Source organism: Pongo pygmaeus, chromosome 16, assembly GCF_028885625.2.
Source record: "Pongo pygmaeus isolate AG05252 chromosome 16, NHGRI_mPonPyg2-v2.0_pri, whole genome shotgun sequence".
Taxonomy (NCBI): Eukaryota; Metazoa; Chordata; class Mammalia; order Primates; family Hominidae; genus Pongo; species Pongo pygmaeus.
The window spans coordinates 60,682,722-60,700,176 of record NC_072389.2 but is presented as its reverse complement, the minus strand read 5'-3'; the positions used below and the strand labels follow the sequence as shown (position 1 = coordinate 60,700,176).

The following is a 17,455-nucleotide window of genomic DNA, read 5'->3' as shown; positions in this document are numbered from 1 at the left end:
GATCACGGGGTCAGGAGATCAAGACCATCCTAGCTAACACGGTGAAACCCCATCTGTACTAAAAATACAAAAAATTAGCCGGGTGTGGTGGCGGGCGCCTGTAGTCCCAGCTACTTGGGAGGCTGAGGCAGGAGAATGGCGTAAACCCGGGAGGCAGAGCTTGCAGTGAGCCGAGGTGGCACCACTGCACTCCAGCCTGGGAGACAGAGGGGGACTCTGTCTCAAAAAAAAAAAAACGAAAAGAAATGCATGTTCATGATAGGGGAAAAAAAATAGTAAACAAAAGAAATTTAAAATGGTCTATAATTCTTTTATCTAGAAATAATTACTGTTGATATTTGGTGTACTTTGCTCATAAATTTATATGTTATATTATTTTTAACTTTTCTTAATATTTTATGTTCTTTCTTTTTTTTTTAAGACAGAGTTTCACTCTTGTTGCCCAAGCTGTAGTGCAATGGTGTGATCTTGGCTCACTGCAACCTTCACCTCCCGGGTTCAAGCAATTCTCCTGCCTCAGCCTCTTGAGTAGCTGGGATTACAGGCGTGCACCACCACGCCTGTATTTTTTGTATTTTTTAGTAGAAATGGGGTTTCACCATTTTAGCCAGGCTGGTCTCAAACTCCTGACCTCAGGTGATTCACCTGCATTGGCCTCCCAAACTGCTGGGATTACAGGTGTGAGCCACTGTGCCCGGCCTTTATGTTCTTTTTTATTAAAAATATATTGTGAAGTCATCATTCTGTTTGTACACATTTTCTTTGAGGAGATTCTTATAAAATATATCTTCTGTAGTGACATTTAGTTTTTCTGTGTTTTGAGTTCTTTCTTTTTTTAAAAAAATTATTGGTAGAAATGGTCTCGCTATGTTGCCCAGGCTGGTTTTGAACTCCTGGCTTTCAGTGATTCTCACACATTGGCCTACCAAAGTCCTGGGATTACAAGCATGAGCCACTGTGCCTGGACTACCCTCTCTCTGACTTTTTTTTGAGACATGGTAACACTCTCTTGTCCAGGCTGGAGTGCAGTGGCATGATCATGGCTCACTGCAGCCTCAACTCCTAGGCTCAAGTAATCCTCCTGCCTCAGCTTTCTGAGTAGCTAGGACTATAGGCACATACCACCATGCCCAAATAATTTTTTAATTTTTATTTTTGTAGAGACAGGGTCTTGCTGTGTTGCCCAGGATAGTCTTGAACTTGTAGCCTCAAGCAGTCCTCCAGCCTTGGCCTCCCAAAAGTGCTAGGGTGACAGGTATGAGTCACTGCACCCAGCCTGAGTCCTTGTTTTTTGTAGTTTATGATTTCTTATAAAGCATTTAGACACACACACACACACACACACACACGTACATATACATACATACTTTCATAAATCATAGTTTGAAGCCATGGTTTTTATTCTTACGGTACCAGGCATTGACAGCCATTAGAATGGTCTTTAGAAACTTCGAATAAACTTTTAAGAATTCAGGAAATGTATCACTAGGTATCTAATAATAGATTTTTTCATATTAGGTGTTAATGAACATACTGGATCAAGTAATTTGGTGATGTAAGGTAGAGGTTTTATTTACTTAGTCAAGGTAGCTTTAATTTGAGTTCTTAATAAATCTTGTGTCTGGGCATGGTGGCTCATACCTGTAATCCCAGCACTTTGGGATGCCAAGGTGGGCAGATCGCTTGAGGTCAGGAGTTCGAGACCAGCCTGGGCAACATGGCGAAACCCCATCTCTAGTAGAAATACAAAAATTTAGCCATGGTGTATGTCTGTAATCCCAGTTGCTTAAGAGGCTGAGGCAGGAGAATCACTTGAACCCAGGAGGCAGAGGTTGCAGCGAGCCAAGATAGTGCCACTGCACTCCAGCCTGGGCAACAGAGCAAGACTCCATCTCCAAAAAAAAAAAAAAAAAAATCTTAAATGATTGCATTTTCTTATCCAAAATTATCACCTGACAATTTCAAATAAATGAAGTTTATTAGCAACAGTGGAGTGACTTCTATAATTGTATGTGACATTTCATTAAATCTACTCTAACATATTAGGAAGAGATTTTTATCTACCCAGATTATATGTTGGGCTGCAGAAAGTCAACAGAGAGTTCTAAATTAAGAAATAATTATATTGATCTTTGCTTTATATCAGAAAGCAGCCAAAATGGCACAGTGCTTATGGAAGAAACTGCTTATCCAGCTTTGGAGGAAACCAGCTCAACAATTGAGGTAAACTTGTATTTTACACTATGGATATATGTTAAATAGTATCCTTAGAATACTATTTAAAGCCTCTAATTCTATTTATGCATTTTATTCCTATTTTGAATTATAAGCAATTTTGACTTCTAAGTTAGATGTCTTAGAAGACATCTAAGCAAAGTATTTTATTGGTATTGTGTTAAAGATCTATCTTTTCACCTCTAATATAATTCTTTTTGGAAGTAGATTGCATTCTTTAATTATATTGAAAAATTAAACTGTTAGGTTTCATGTCTAAAATGGTGGTTCATTTTAAAATTTGGTAACAACCTAAGACTTACGCTTTGGGGTTTTACTTGACTTCTGTATAAAACTAGATAGCTAGATGATCATTTTACATGGTGTTTTAGTCTGTTTGTACTGATCTGACAAAATACCTGAGACTGGGTGATTTATAAAGAACAGAAATTTATTTCTCACAGTTATAGAGGCTGGGAAGTTTAAGATCAAGTGTGGACAAGTTCAATGTCTGCTGATGGCATGCTCTCTTGTTTCCAAATGGCATCTTGTTGCTACATCTTTAAGAGGAGATGAGCAAAAAAAGGCTGGATGGTGCATGAAGCCTGTTATATAAATACCTTAATCATATTCCCAGGGGAGGATCCCTTATAACTCAGTCACCTCCTAAAGGTCCCACTTCTTAGTACTATCACATTGGTGATTACATTCCAGCATAGAAATTTTTGGGGACACCTTCAGACCCATTCAGTACAAGATACAGCTGTTGAAGTTTATTACGTACATAACCCGAAAAGTTCAGTGAGTCTTTTTTGGGCTCCCACACTATAGAGTTGTGCTCGAATAGACCCATGGAACTCGTGAGAGAAATGAACTCTTTTTGCTGTGGTTATTGAGGGGCAAAGATGGGCTTCTCAGCTTCTGCAGCCCACTAGGAGAATGCAGTGGTCTGATCTAATTCTGAGAGTTGTCAAGGGATCTGATGGTGTTCTCAAGCTATATGATGAGCCTGCTATTGCATAATTCTTTACTAATAGTAGGAATCGTATCTTTTAACTCAGATTACTATAATACTTAGTACTGTTGTATTCTAAGAAAATATAAGACCCTTAAATGATTGTTGAATTTACCATCTCTAAAATTATGATTCTTCAGGCAGAGGAAGAAAAGATACCCGAAGACAATATCTATATTGGAACTGCCAGTGATGATTCTGATATTGTTACCCTTGAGCCACCTAAGTTAGAAGAAATTGGAAATCAAGAAGTTGTCATTGTTGAAGAAGCACAGAGTTCAGAAGACTTTAACATGGGCTCTTCCTCTAGCAGCCAGTATACTTTCTGTCAGCCAGAAACTGGTAAGAAGAATACACTGATGAGAGACTTAAAGACATGTATGACCACATTTTATATAAAGGCTTGTTTTCTACCCCTAATAATTTAGTCTCTAGTTTTGTATATGTTTGGGTAAAACTCAAGACAAGACTATTTTTTGTGTGTGAAATCTATTAATACCTAGTGTTTTGCTAGACTGTTCTGGAGCATAGCAATCTTTTACTGTAACAGTAACCATCTTTTGCCATTAAATAGAAGACAAAATTGCTCCAGTGAGATTTGTTAAAATCACAAATGCTCCAAAATTCTTTTGGTGCTTTTTAGATCTTTAAGAGTGGGAGATTTGGGATGTTAATATCTTTGCTTGCAGTAGTGTACATTTTGTAATATAGAAATAGTGAAAGAAAATTGTTATTAAAGTCTCTTCAGATATATTGAATTATTAATCATGCAACAAACATTTATTGAGTACCTACCATATGCGAAACAGAGTTCAAGGTGCTATCAATACAGCTAGTCTTGCAAAGCTCCTGACCTTCAGAGCTTTTGTTTTAGATTCTGTTATGAAAATGTCAGTAGTGTCAGTCACATTTTTAATGCAATCAATGCCCGTTGTACAGACAGACTCATTCAGAGATTAAAGTGTGAGTTGCTTGATTTCTTTCTGCTATGCTTCAGCTCAGTTTTAGCAGTATGTATAACATCTTCTAATGTGATATAAGTATGTAGGTATAAAGTTCCTGGATATATCAGTTTTTAACCCACAATTATAACTAAGGGTGAGTCATGGCAGAGACAACTTGAAACACTGCTAGTTATTCTAAAAATTTCCTAATTTGACAGAGAAACAGGAAACAGGTAATATCTATTTTAGATAATTTTTTTAGATTTTACCATTCTTTAATATTTGCATTTGCCAACCAGAATCAGACAATAGAATTTCTGTCATTCCAGTTTAAGCTAATAAAATGTCAAGTAGAGGTTCTTGGCCGGGCATAGTGGCTCACGCCAGTAATTCCACCACTTTGTAAAGCTGAGGCAGGTGGATTACCTGAACCCAGGATTTCGAGACCAGCCTGGGCAACATAGCGAGACCTCATCTCTACAAATAATAAAAAGCCAGGCATGATGGCGTGCGCCTGTGGTCCCAGCCACTTGGGAGGCTGAGGTGGGAGGATTGCTTGAGCCTGGGAGGTTGAGGCTGCAGTGAGCTGAGATTGCCTCACTGCGTTCCAACGTGGGTGACAGAGCAGAATCCTGTCTCAAAAAAAAAAAAAAAAAAAAAAAGGTAGAGATTCTTGGCTATCTTATTTAATGAGAAGTTATTTTCAGTTAGTATATCAGTGGTTTGCCTATAAACATGAATGTGAAAACACTATCCAGCTATTTGAATATTCATGTGACATTCTTGGTCAGAGGAAAACTTCAGGCTTTGTTAGAATAACATTCATAGTATCTTTATTTATGGAGAGGTATTGTAATTGATTTTAGAACCCTCGTTAGTCATCAAATTTTTTTTTTTTTTTTTAAATTCCAGGATTTGTGTTGTATTCAGGTAGTTTCCCCCTCCCCACTTCCTTTCCTGCCTCTGGTTTAATTCGAGAATATTCATGGCCCAGAAAAGTCAAATTGAAGCCGGAGTATTATAGAATGGTCAGATATATAAGAAACTGACATAGACATAAAAGAAACTACATACTGTTGCTGGGTGTGGTGGCTCACGCCTGTAATCCCAGCACCATCTCAAAAAAAGAAAGAAATTACATATTAACTTTTTTCAGGAAGTTGTATACTTCTAAGCCCATTCTTCTAATATTTATCTTCTTTCTGAATTCTGACTTCTTGAGATTTTTGTGGACTGAGTTAAGAGGAATATTTGATTAACTGTATTTTTACCCATTGTTATTCCTCCTAAAGATATTGTTTCAATAAACCAAATGTTTAAAGACGAAATTTTGGACTATACTGAAAACACTACATATAAACCAGTTGCCAAGAGTTTTTGTTTTGGGGCCGGGCACTTTGGCTCATGCCTGTAATCCCTGCACTTTGGGGGACTGAGGCAGGCAGATTACCTGAGGTAAGGAGTTTGAGACCAGACTGACCAACATGGCAAAAACCCTTCTCTACTGAAAATACAAAATTTAGCCAGGCACCTGTAATCCCAGCTACTCTGGAGGCTGAGGCAGGAGTATCTCTTGAACCCAGGAGGTGGAGGTTGCAGCACTCCAGCCTGGGCAATAGAGGGAGACCCCGTCTCAAAAAAAAAAAAGATAGTTTTTGTTTTTCCCTTTTAGTTTGTTAATTTTGTGCTAGCCATTGCTTAATTTTGTTTTTCCCTTTCCCTTTCTTCATCCTTAAGGATTTCAACTTCAATTTTTTCTTCTCCTGACTTACATTCTTGTGGCAGTGTACGTTTTGTTGGGTTAAGAACACTACCTGCTTCCTCTTTATGAACTCTCTTCCCTGACAAAAAGCAAAGTTGGTAGTGTAGAGAAGTTTGTATTGTGTATGTTTTTAAGAAGGCATGGTTATTACATTTTAATTTTGTACGGATAACAATGTTAAGTGATAATTAAGTATTTTTAATTCTTTTTTTTCTTTTTAATCTTTATAATATAGCTTTATGCATCTTTTTTTCCTGTTTATTCACAAAAGAAAGGTGGTGGGAGAAGCTGTGGAAGATTCCTGAGTGCATATGGGGATGGGATGATCAGCTGAAACACCATGTTCCTAGCCAACTCGCTTTCCAAGGTGGTGTGACTAAATCTGACCAGCTTCTCTAGAGCTGAGTGTGCCTAGTCACATTTACTATTTACCGAGTGCTTTAAAGATAACTGTTGTCATCCGCGATACTCTAAACAGGTGTTCAGAATCTCTTGTAAAGGAGCTGGCCAAGCTTATTGCATGCCTTTGCATTGCTTGCATCTATGGGCCAAATTAAGCTTTTTTAAAAGAAGTTAAAAATCAAAATATTTCAGCTATTATATGTATGGGTTAAAAAAGTTGGAAGCATTAGATAAGGACATGAATATATTAATATGAGTTAGGCTGTTTTGTTAGAATATATAATGAAGGTAATGTTAATGTAGAATTGAACAATTATTTAAATAAGTTTTACAAATGGTTTATTTTTACATTTACCTATCTTAATTTTATGTCAGAAAGCCTGACTTAAATACTCTAACCATGATCATGAATGCCTTTGTATTATGTAATGCTTTGTTTAAGTCTTCCTTTCTTTCTCTTTGTCCAAGAAATATAACCTCACACCTGAGGCGACGGCATCTTTGAAAAACTAGTGATCAAGAATAACCAGATAAACATGATGGGCATAAGGGTCATGACCAAAAAGATCTCTCAGTGGCATCTGTATCACTAAATATTAGGAACATTCATTCATTTCAGTAGTGCCTTCTGTCTTTGTGTTTATTGTTGTAAGTGTGAAAGTGAACTGAATACTCCATGATCCATCTCTGAAAAATATTGCCTAACCTAAATCACCAGCTTTCCTGTGGCATGGATATCCTGTCTTCTGAAGAACTGTTTTTGCTTTTCTGGAGCATGAATGTTTGTTGTTTTAGAGCTCTTTGTATTCGAGTTCATATTTTATCCTTATTTTTAGTGCTTTTCCTCTAAGTAGCTTGTGGAAATTATTTCTGAGTAATTGAAGCTTCTGTGTCAACATATAGTTTGTTGACGTAAGAAACAGTGTTAAGAAATTATGCATTTGGAAAAAACTGAAGGTGATTTTTTCAAGGGAATTTGTTTGCTGGACTTGGAATTTCTTGTGCAAATTTTCCCCACTAGTTTGTTTTTCTCTACTATTATTTTCATAAAGGAGCAGCACCAGAATAGTCCTTAATATCGGAGATAGCTGTTGTGTCACTTCCTCATGCTGACATATTTACTAGAGGGTAAAATTAATAACCTTCTAGTAAGAGTGGCAGTCGAAGGGAAGGGCTCATCTGACTTCTGGAAACCTATGTTAAAATACAGTGCTTTGAACCTTGATTGTGGGCTAATTAGGTTGGAAATGAAACTAGGGACCAGATACACCCAAGCAAACTTTTGGTAGTTATTTTACTTTATAAGTCACAGGAAATGCTTGTGTACTTCCCTGTGTTCCTTAAATAGTTGCACTTAAATTACCTCTTTGAAACTGAATGAAGAGACAGAGAGTATTTTTTTTTCTTTCCAGAAATAATACTTGTTTATACCTGTAATAGCAATGAAATTTTGTTTCTTTTGAGACAGAGTATAGTCTGGAGTATAGTGGCAGGATCTCAGCTCACTGCAACCTCCACCTCCTGGGTTCAAGTGATTCTCCTGCCTCAGCCTCCCAAGTCGCTGGGACTATAGGTGCACTACCATGCCCGGCTAATTTTTGTATTTTTAGTAGAGAAGGGGTTTCTCCATGTTGGCCAGGCTGATCTCGAACTCCTGACCTCAGGTGATCTGCCTGCCTCGGCCTCCCAAAGTGCTGGGATTACAGGCGTGAGCCACTGCTCCTGGCCAGCAATGAAACTTGAGGCTATGCGAATGAAGGATTGTTCTAATAGTGTAAACTATAAGGCAAGGAGGGTTAAATAAAAAAACAGAGATAGGCTCTCAAAGCACCAAATAATATGATTAACAGATTCTTGTGTATCACATTTGAAATGCTTTATGTTTTGGCTTTATGTTGATGAGTTGAAAACCTGTGTTTTTGTTTATGTTGTTTGGTTTTTGTTTTTGGCTATCTTATGTAGAAAGGCATGTAAGGGATGGCATTGATTATTCTAAATAATTTTTACTGGGAAAGCTTTTCCAAGATTTTGAATAGCTAAATGTCAACTTTTTTCTTAATAGTATTTTCATCTCAGCCTAGTGATGATGAATCAAGTAGTGATGAAACCAGTAATCAGCCCAGTCCTGCCTTTAGACGACGCCGTGCTAGGAAGAAGACTGTTTCTACTTCAGAATCTGAAGACCGGCTAGTTGCTGAACAAGAAACTGAACCTTCTAAGGAGTTGAGTAAACGTCAGTTCAGTAGCGGTCTCAATAAGTGTGTTATACTTGCTTTGGTGATTGCAGTCAGCATGGGATTTGGCCATTTCTATGGTAAGTATTCAAAAATGTGTTATACATAACCTGATGGGATAGTGTAGAGGAACTTAAGAGTGAGGACTCTTGGGATCTGTTTTCAATGCCATTATTAAATGTATGGCCTTGAAAACTTGAAGCCTGTTTGAGCCTCAGTTTTCTCATTCGGGAATTGGGTGCTGCCTATTTCACAAATCTTTTTATTTAAATAAGGTAGTAGTTATTAAGAAATGTAAGGATAATAACCATGTATGTTTGTGACTCTTTTAAAGTTAAAAGACTGGAAGATTAAAAATCTGAAATGCTTACCTTGAGGCAAATCATTTACATTTAGAATCACAGTTAAACTAAGTTGAAGTGTGACTTTATTAGGAAGATTATTTAAATCCCAGTTGAAATAGTTACATTTGAAATGTGTAAATAATAAGTGTTCATTATTTCTACTTTGAGGTTTCATGTAACTATCATACTTTGTAACTTTCATTGTTCTGTGATTCACATGAATTGAGAGTTTGTCATCTTTATTCTTATACTTTGCTCTTTATTATGATTGATGCTGTTTATATATGTTGATTATCTTATCAATTCAAAGCCTTTAAATGCCTTTTGGGTGAGAAGAGGAAGGTATTCTACTGGTGTTACTTTACTTTTTCATTTAGGAGCCTCACCCATTGAATCTCTTTTTTTTTGGAGACGGAGTCCCACTCTGTCGCCCAGGCTGGAGTGCAGTGGCACAATCTCAGCTCACTGCAAACTCCACCCCCAGGGTTCTAGCAATTCTCCTACCTCAGCCTCCGGAGTAGCTGGGATAACAGGCACCTGCCACCATGCCTGGCTAATTTTTTTGTATTTGTAGTAGAGACGGGGTTTTGCCATGTTGGCCAGGCTGGTCTCGAACTCTTTTTTTTTTTTGAGATGGAGTCTCACTCTGTCGCCCAGGCTGGAGTCCAGTGGTGCGACCTCAGCTCAATGCAACCTCTGCCTCTGGGTTCAAGTGATTCTCCTGCCTCAGCCTCCTGAGTAGCTGGGACTACAGGCGCCTGCCACCACACCCAGCTAATTTTTTTGTATTTTTAGTAGAGACGGGGTTTCACCATCTTGGCCAGGCTGGTCTCAATCTCCTGACCTTGTGATCCACCCGCCTCGGCCTCCCAAAGTGTTGAGATTACAGGTGTGAGCCACCACACCCAGCCAGTCTCGAACTCTTGACCTAAGGTGATCCACCCCCCCTCAGCCTCCCAGAGTGCTGGGATTACAGGCATGAGCCACCGCCCCTGGCCTGAGTCTCTTATTTAAGGTATGTGTTTGTACAATGACTGGAGTATTTGAAACCTGAACTTTGACTCTCTTTGCTATATTGGAATTTAGGGTAGAGACACTTTAAAAGGAAGTATCTTAGATCTTGTCAACTTCCCAAATTTTAGCTTGCTTTATATTAACTACTTTTAGATTTTTTTGCCTGCATAATCCACAGTCTTAACTTTTCGTTTTGCTAGTTCCTTCGAAAAATGTATTTCTTATTGCAAAGATTGAAGAATTACATGTACCCTATGTGGATTTGTGGAAAAGGTGTATTATTCAACATAGCGTAATGTTAGAATAAACTTAATGAAGACAATACCTGTTTAAAGTCAGAGCTTGCAAGATGTGTTTCTTGTATTTATATTAATAAAAATATGTATTTAGATTTCTGATGGATACCTGCTTGAATTTAATACTGAGATACAATTATTTGTATCCTTTCTTGAAATTTGTTGTAATAAGATTTGATTTGAAATATGTATTTACCTTTATAGACTATCTAGCTGAAACAATCAATATGTATTTGAGTATGATTTTCCCTCCACAAGTAAACATGAGGGTAACAATGGAGAAGATCTTATCTTAATCTTTTTTTCTTACTTCAAAAAAAATTGGATAGTGATTTAAAGTGTTAATCCAAATTGCATTAAAACTTCACCATTTCCATGACCTTTGAATATTTTGTAGAAAAATAATTTTACAGGAGTGCTTTTAAAATGAGAAGTTACTTCTCTGTTATGTAGGATTTTGGTTATTAGTAAAATTTACCTTAATAGTTAATTAATAAAACATTGTCCTTTACTTCAGATTAGCCTTTTCAGACTATGAAAAGCCTGGACAATATATTATGAAGTAGGCCTACATAGTAATGAGATTAGTTGAATTAACATACAAGACCTAACCTAAATGACTTTCCAAGTCACTACTTAAAAGACCACTTTTTTTCTTTTTTGAGACGGAGTTTTCCTCTGTTCCCCAGGCTGGAGTGCAGTGGTGCGATCTTGGCTCACTGCCACCTCCGTCTCCCAGGTTCAAGCGATCCTTCTGTCTCAGCCTCCCGAGTAGCTAGGATTACAGGTGTCTGCCAGCACGCCTGGCTAATTTTTGTATTTTTAGAAGAGACGAGGTTTCGCCCTGTTGGCCAGGTTGGTCTCGAACTCCTGACCTCAAGTGATCCGCCTGCCTCGGCCTCCCAAAGTGCTGGGATTATAGGTATGAGCCACCGTGCCTGGCCTGCTTTATAATAATTTAACAATACCATATTACTAATTGAATCATTCTTCATTTGCCAGCCCTGGTGCCATACAAATTTGAATTGGCAGATCTATACTGCAGGGAAGAGAAAGCTAGCATGACTAAGGATAGTGAAGCAGTGTACTCCAGGTATTTGGTTCTGAAAATGCTTCCAGAAGTTTTATTAAAAAGTTTCGTGAGAAAGCAGTCTTTCTTATTCTTACATTTGCTTGTGACTATCAACATTCCAAATCATCAATGGAGTTCAGTTGATTTGGTCTTCTTCTCGAGTTGCTTTAAGTATTGATAGACTACCTGGCTCTTCGGCAGACTATTATATAACAAGATATCTAGATGCTAAGTTATAGAGCACAGAATGAATTACAGCTCAAAGGATACACTTACTGAATTATCCTGGAGATGGTAAGATTTAAGTTGTGTCTAATCATAGTTTATGATAGACTCAAGGGAAGGTGGAACATTCCAGTGATAGAGAATCTGATAACCTGAGGAAGAAGTAATCTTGGGTTTGGGAGCAGTGAAAAGACTGCTTGGACTACAGCAGAGTGTAGGTATTTAGAAATAATGGAATAGGTGGGGTGCTATTATAGTCATCCCTTGGTGTACATGAGGGATGGGTTCCAGGATGCACCCCCATACCAAAATCCATACATACTAAAGTCCCTTGACTGCAGACCTCACATATATGAAAAGTCACCTCTCCATATACCTGGATTTTGCATCCTGCCATGTAGTTCAAACTCATGTTGCTCAAGGGTCAACTGTGTGTTGTAAAACGTCTTGGAATCTAGATAGGAAAGTTTGATTTATTGAGTAACCTGCTATCAGGTTAGAGAAAAAGGTGCCGGAACTTTTTGCTGGTGTGGAAAAAGTGGTATTGGAAAATGTAGAATAGTCAGTCAGTTAAGAGTTCTGTAATCCGGATATTTGGTGAGGAGGACCTTGACAATTGGAATAACAGTGGGAATGGAATAAGGGACATTGAAGGAATAATGGAAAATAATGGCAGTTTATTAAATTGTAGGAAATGTGCTAGCTGCTTCACTTTTGGAGTTGGGGTTACTGGGGAAGTTTTGCCAGATGATAGATGGTAAGCACAGTTTGGTTTGGTTTTACCCAAATTTGTTCTAGACAAATTTGGTTTGGGGCAGGTGTTGAGGTTTGATTTTTTTTTTTTTCCACCCTACAAAGAGGCCCCCTACGCAGCTGGATGTGTTGGCTAGAAGCTCTGATGAGAAGTTAGGACAAGATCTGTAGCTTGGAATTCTTAATAGGAGTGATAGCAAAATCTGACAGTGGTGCAACATGGTAAAATAGGCAGCATTTGTAGACATGACTAGGCCAAAGATTGTATCTTGAGGATAAGACTTCAGGCAGCCGAAGGTGCAGGAAAAACCCCCAAGTGATGAGTCAGTAATACGGTAAAAGGCCGCGTTAAGACAGTAATCAAGCATATGCTATATTATACTATCTTGAATTCAGACCGCAACACAGGTTTAGATTATTTTCCAGGGGGCAAAGGAATTAATCTTCTCAGCAGTTTGAAATAGAAATTGCAGAAGTTTTCTATTACTCTGGGAACTATAGATAAATTTCAGCATTTGAAAAAAATCTGGGATTCTGCTGAGTAAGTTTGAAACAAGCTTGCCATGCTTCTATAAATTGAGAAATCTAAAGAGAGGAAATGAATTCTAACACAGAATATCATAGCTAGACTATGTAACAGTTATCTGTAAATTGGCAAAAGTTGTTTTTGGTGTTTTTCAAGATGTATTGAAGACATTTAAAATAATTTTTATAGCAGTAAGGGAAGAAATAGTGATCATTGCATCCTTTCTTTGTAAAATTCTATAGTATCTATACTCAGTAGATATAATGTTAAGGTTGCTAACTGCATTTTGCCTTATTTTTGATTTCGTGGTTTTTTCCCCCCATACATGACGCATGTGAACAGCATGTCTGAGTAAAGTAACATTTTGATTTTTAGGTTGAAAATATGAAGAATCCTAGTTGGTTTAAGATTCTTTTTTAAAGACGGAGTTTCACTCTTGTTGCCCAGGCTGGAGTGCAGTGGTACGATCTCGGCTCACCACAACCACTGCCTCCCGGGTTCAAGCGATTCTCCTGCCGCAGCCTCCCGAGTAGCTGGGATTACAGGCATGCGCTACCACTCCCTGGCTAATTTTGTATTTTTAGTAGAGACAGGGTTTCTCCCTGTTGGTCGGGCTGGTCTCGAACTCCTGACTGCAGGTGATCCATCTGCTTTGGCCTCCCAAAGTGCTGGGATTACAGGCGTGAGCTACTGTGCCTGTCCAATTCTTTTATCCCTGTTGGGATAAGGACAGTGCTACTCCAGTATAGATTTAACCATTGGAGAATTCTTAACAAATTTGGCCTTGAGAATGGTGCACAATCACCATTAGCCAGTTATTTTCTGTGCTGTACTTTCTGGGCTTTGTTGTATCCTTAAGGCAAAATGTTAAAAAAAAAAAAAAAAGGTTTTCATTTTTCCTTATTGACTTACGACCTGTGAAAAAATACCAGGGTTTGTTCATTTCTCTGATTAAGGGAGGCTGAAACATTTTTTGTACTTAAAAGATAACCCCCAAAACAACAAAGCTGAGTGCCTTCAATGTAGTAAGATAAGAACATTACATAAATTGTTCTCTTGGTTACAGCCATATGGGCTGGCCTGTGTGTTTTAATACAAAAGATAGTGAACTGCTTAAATGTTCCTGGGTATATGTAAATAAATGTTTTTAAGAACTAGCCTACTTGGCCTTACTTAGATTACTTTAACGTTCACCACCATTTGATGAATGATTGATCATGGGCTTTCACTTAACTTTTTTTATTTTATTTTATTTTTATTTTTAGTAGAGACAGGGTTTCACCATGTTGGCCAGGCTGCTCTTGAACTCCTGACCTCAAATGATCTACCTGCCTTGGCCTCCCAACGTGCTGGGATTACAGGCGTGAGCCATCGTGCCCAGCCTCAGTTACTTATTCTTTATTTATGTAATCAGAATTTTTAAAGAACGGTGAAATACTGATACTCTGAATGAAATGATTGTCAAGATTACATAGGTTATGGCCAGGCACAGTGGCTCACACATGTAATCCCAGCACTCTGAGAAGCCAAGGTGGGTGGATCACTTGAGGCCAGGAGTTTGAGACCAGCCTGGCCAACATGGCAAAACCCTGTCTCTATAAAAAATTGGTTGGGCCTGGTGGCGCTTGCCTGTAGTCCCAGCCACTCGGGAAGCTGAGTCATGAGAATTGCTTGAACCAGGGAGGCAGAGGTTGCAGTGAGCTGAGATCATACCAGCCTGGGCTATGGAGCAAGACTCTTCTCAAAAAAAAAAAACAAAAAAAAAAAACACAACAACAAAAGATTACATAGCTTATATGCAGATTACCAATTACCAATATTAAAAAATATATAAAACATTTAATGATAATATTTTTGTTACATACCCTTAATAAAAATATTTATTTTAGGCACAATTCAGATTCAGAAGCGTCAGCAGTTAGTCAGAAAGATACATGAAGATGAATTGAATGATATGAAGGATTATCTTTCCCAGTGTCAACAGGAACAAGGATCTTTTATAGATTATAAGGTATGTACCACTAACAAATATTTAAAATAATTGTTAGTAATTGTTTTGCTTATTAGTTAGAGCTTATTGTGCTTATTAGTACAGATTAGTAAATCAGTAATAATGCTGATCATTGTTGAATTGAGTACGGGTACTTAGTGTGTCCTAGTCATTGTCATGAGTGCATCATATAGAGTATTTCTCTTATTCTCACAACATGTGAATTAAGCAATTACTAACTTTTATAGGTGGAAAAGAGGTTTAGAAAAATTAAGTGACTTTCTCAAGGTAGCAACTGGCAGAGCTAGTTTGTTTTTGTTTGATTGTTTATTTATTTGAGATGGAGTCTTGCTCTGTTGCCCAGGCTGGAGTGCAGTGGTGCAACCTCAGGTTGCTGCAACTTCCACCTCCTGGGTTCAAGCGATTCTTGTGCCTCAGCCTCCCAAGTAGCTGGGATTACAGGTGCGCGCCACTATGCCTGGCTAATTTTTTTGTATTTTTAGTAGAGACAGGGTTTCATTATGTTGGCCACGCTGGTCTCGAACTCCTGACCTCCGTCTACCCACCTCAGTCTCCTAAAGTGCTGGGATTACAGGTGTCAGCCACCATGCCTGGCCATGGCCTTTTTTTGTTTTGCTTTGTTTGGGAGAGCTAATTAATTGATTCTAAGGATTTGACTTAAGAACTCTTATCCCTAACTGCTATTTTATAGTTAACATCTTTTATAAGTGACATTTTATATGTGTATATAGACATTTTTATTAACATTATTTTCACATAGCGAAGCAAACATTTTCAGTCGGCAGGAGGGAAAGAGGAGAGTTGTGGTTTTATAGCCTCTCTAAGATCTTCTCTTGATCAGGGGACATAGCCATTCCTTTCCATTGTTTTTTTTATTCTGATGGAAGGGAGAGCATGTTATGTTTTTCTGCCTATAACTCACCTAGATCTCGTCTCGCAGGACTGTACTGTCCATTCTATCATTACCTAACACTTCTGTGGGTTTATGAGGATCAGCAAAATAGCTGGTCTCCTATCTAGTTTTTTCCTAGGAAGGATGTAGAGAGAAACTCAGGGTAGAAAAATATGTCTGGGTGTGGTGGCAACGTCCCAAATTCCCAAAGTTGGTGACCTTGGGAGGCCAAGGTAGGTGGATTGCTTGAGCCCAGGAGTTCAAGACCAGCCTGGCCAATATGGTGAAACCTTGTCTCTACTAAAAATACAAAAATTAGCCGGGTGTGGTGGCACATACCTGTAATCCCAGCTTTTTGGGAGGCTTAGGCACAAGAATTGCTTGAATCTGGGAGGCAGAGGTTATAGTGAGCTGAGATCACGCTATTGCACTCCCACCTGGGCCACAGAGGAAGACTGTCTCAAAAAAAAAAAAAAAAAAAAAAAAAGGAAAAGGAAAGAAAAGTAAGCTATTGTTTTTTCCTCCATTTTTCCACCCTCAATTCTCACACTTAATTTTCGTATGCTTCCCTTACAGGTTATATTTCTTGAAAAGACAAAAATACTACTTTGTAACTAAATTGTATCTTTCAGGGAGGTACTTCTCCCATCCAAGTACTAACCAGGCCAGACCCTGCCTAGCTTCTGCCATCAGAGGAGATTGGCCGCATTCAGGGTGGTATGGCTGTAGACACAGGGAGGTACTTCTGAAGTTAATATAAATAGTTCAGTTTTTCCTACCTGTATCAGAAGATGCCATTTTCTTCTTCACCACAATGTTTTCTGGTTCCATAGGATAACATTGGCTTTTGGAAAACTCACCATGCATAAACCTCTAGAGAGAGTTTGTAGTTTGGTTTGGGTTTGGGTTTTTTTTTTTTTCCCTGAGATGGAGCCTCGCTCTGTTGCCCAGGCTGGAGTGCAGTGGGGTGATCTCAGCTCACTGGAACCTCTGCCTCCTGGGTTCAAGTGATTCTCCTGCTTCAGTCTCCCAAGTAGCTGGGATTACAGGCTCCCTCCACTATGCCCCGTTCATTTTTTGCATTTTCAGTAGAGATGGGGTTTCACCATGTTGTCCAGGCTGGTCTTGAACTCCTGACCTCAGGTAATCTGCCTGCCTCAGCCTCCCAAAGTGCTGGGATTACAGGCGTGAGTCACTGCGCCTGGCCTGTTTTTTTTGTTTTTGTTTTTGTTTTTTAAGAGACAGGGTTTCATTCTTATTGCCCAGGCTGGAGTGCAGTGGTGTGATCATGGCTCACTGCTGCCTTAATTTCCTGGGCTCAAGCAATCCTCCTGGCTTAGCCTCTCAAGTAGCTGCGACCACAAGCACACGCCACCATGTCCAACTTGGTTTTTAAATTTTTCATAGAGATGGGGTCTCACTGTGTTGTTGCCTAGGCTATTCTGGAACTTCTGGGTTCAAGTGATCCTCCCACCTTGGCCTCAAAATGCTGAGATTAAAGGATTGAGCCACTGTGCCCAGCTAGAGAGTCAGTTTTTGCAGATCTCTTGTTTCTGGCTGTTAAGTGTGGATCAGATAGATTTTGAAGCTCTTTGGAAGACCTGGTCAGGATCTGCTTATCAATCACTTATGTCAACATCATATTTACTGCATGAGGAATGCTGTACTCTTTTTTCATCCTGTGGCTTCCTGTGCTTGTGCATTTCAAGATTATGCCACACCAGTGCATCAGTCTCTTCTACTCCACAGTC

At 38.7% G+C, this 17,455-nt stretch overlaps 1 protein-coding gene across 5 annotated transcripts in view; it reads left to right on the top strand.

Annotated features, from left to right (window-relative positions):
- The window catches only part of CCPG1 (cell cycle progression 1), a 55,731-nt gene that overhangs the window by 30,976 nt on the left and 7,300 nt on the right, over window positions 1–17,455 (top strand). For 3 of the 5 annotated variants that reach the window (XM_063652638.1, XM_054451955.2, XM_054451956.2), the window contains 5 exons: window positions 2,147–2,223; window positions 3,370–3,571; window positions 6,207–6,302; window positions 8,400–8,651; window positions 14,691–14,812. In XM_063652638.1, the coding sequence (XP_063508708.1) occupies window positions 2,147–2,223; window positions 3,370–3,571; window positions 6,207–6,302; window positions 8,400–8,651; window positions 14,691–14,812 (749 nt within the window). The remainder of the gene's footprint in view (window positions 1–2,146; window positions 2,224–3,369; window positions 3,572–6,206; window positions 6,303–8,399; window positions 8,652–14,690; window positions 14,813–17,455) is intronic. The other 2 variants (XM_063652640.1, XM_063652639.1) reach the window with 1 other exon arrangement.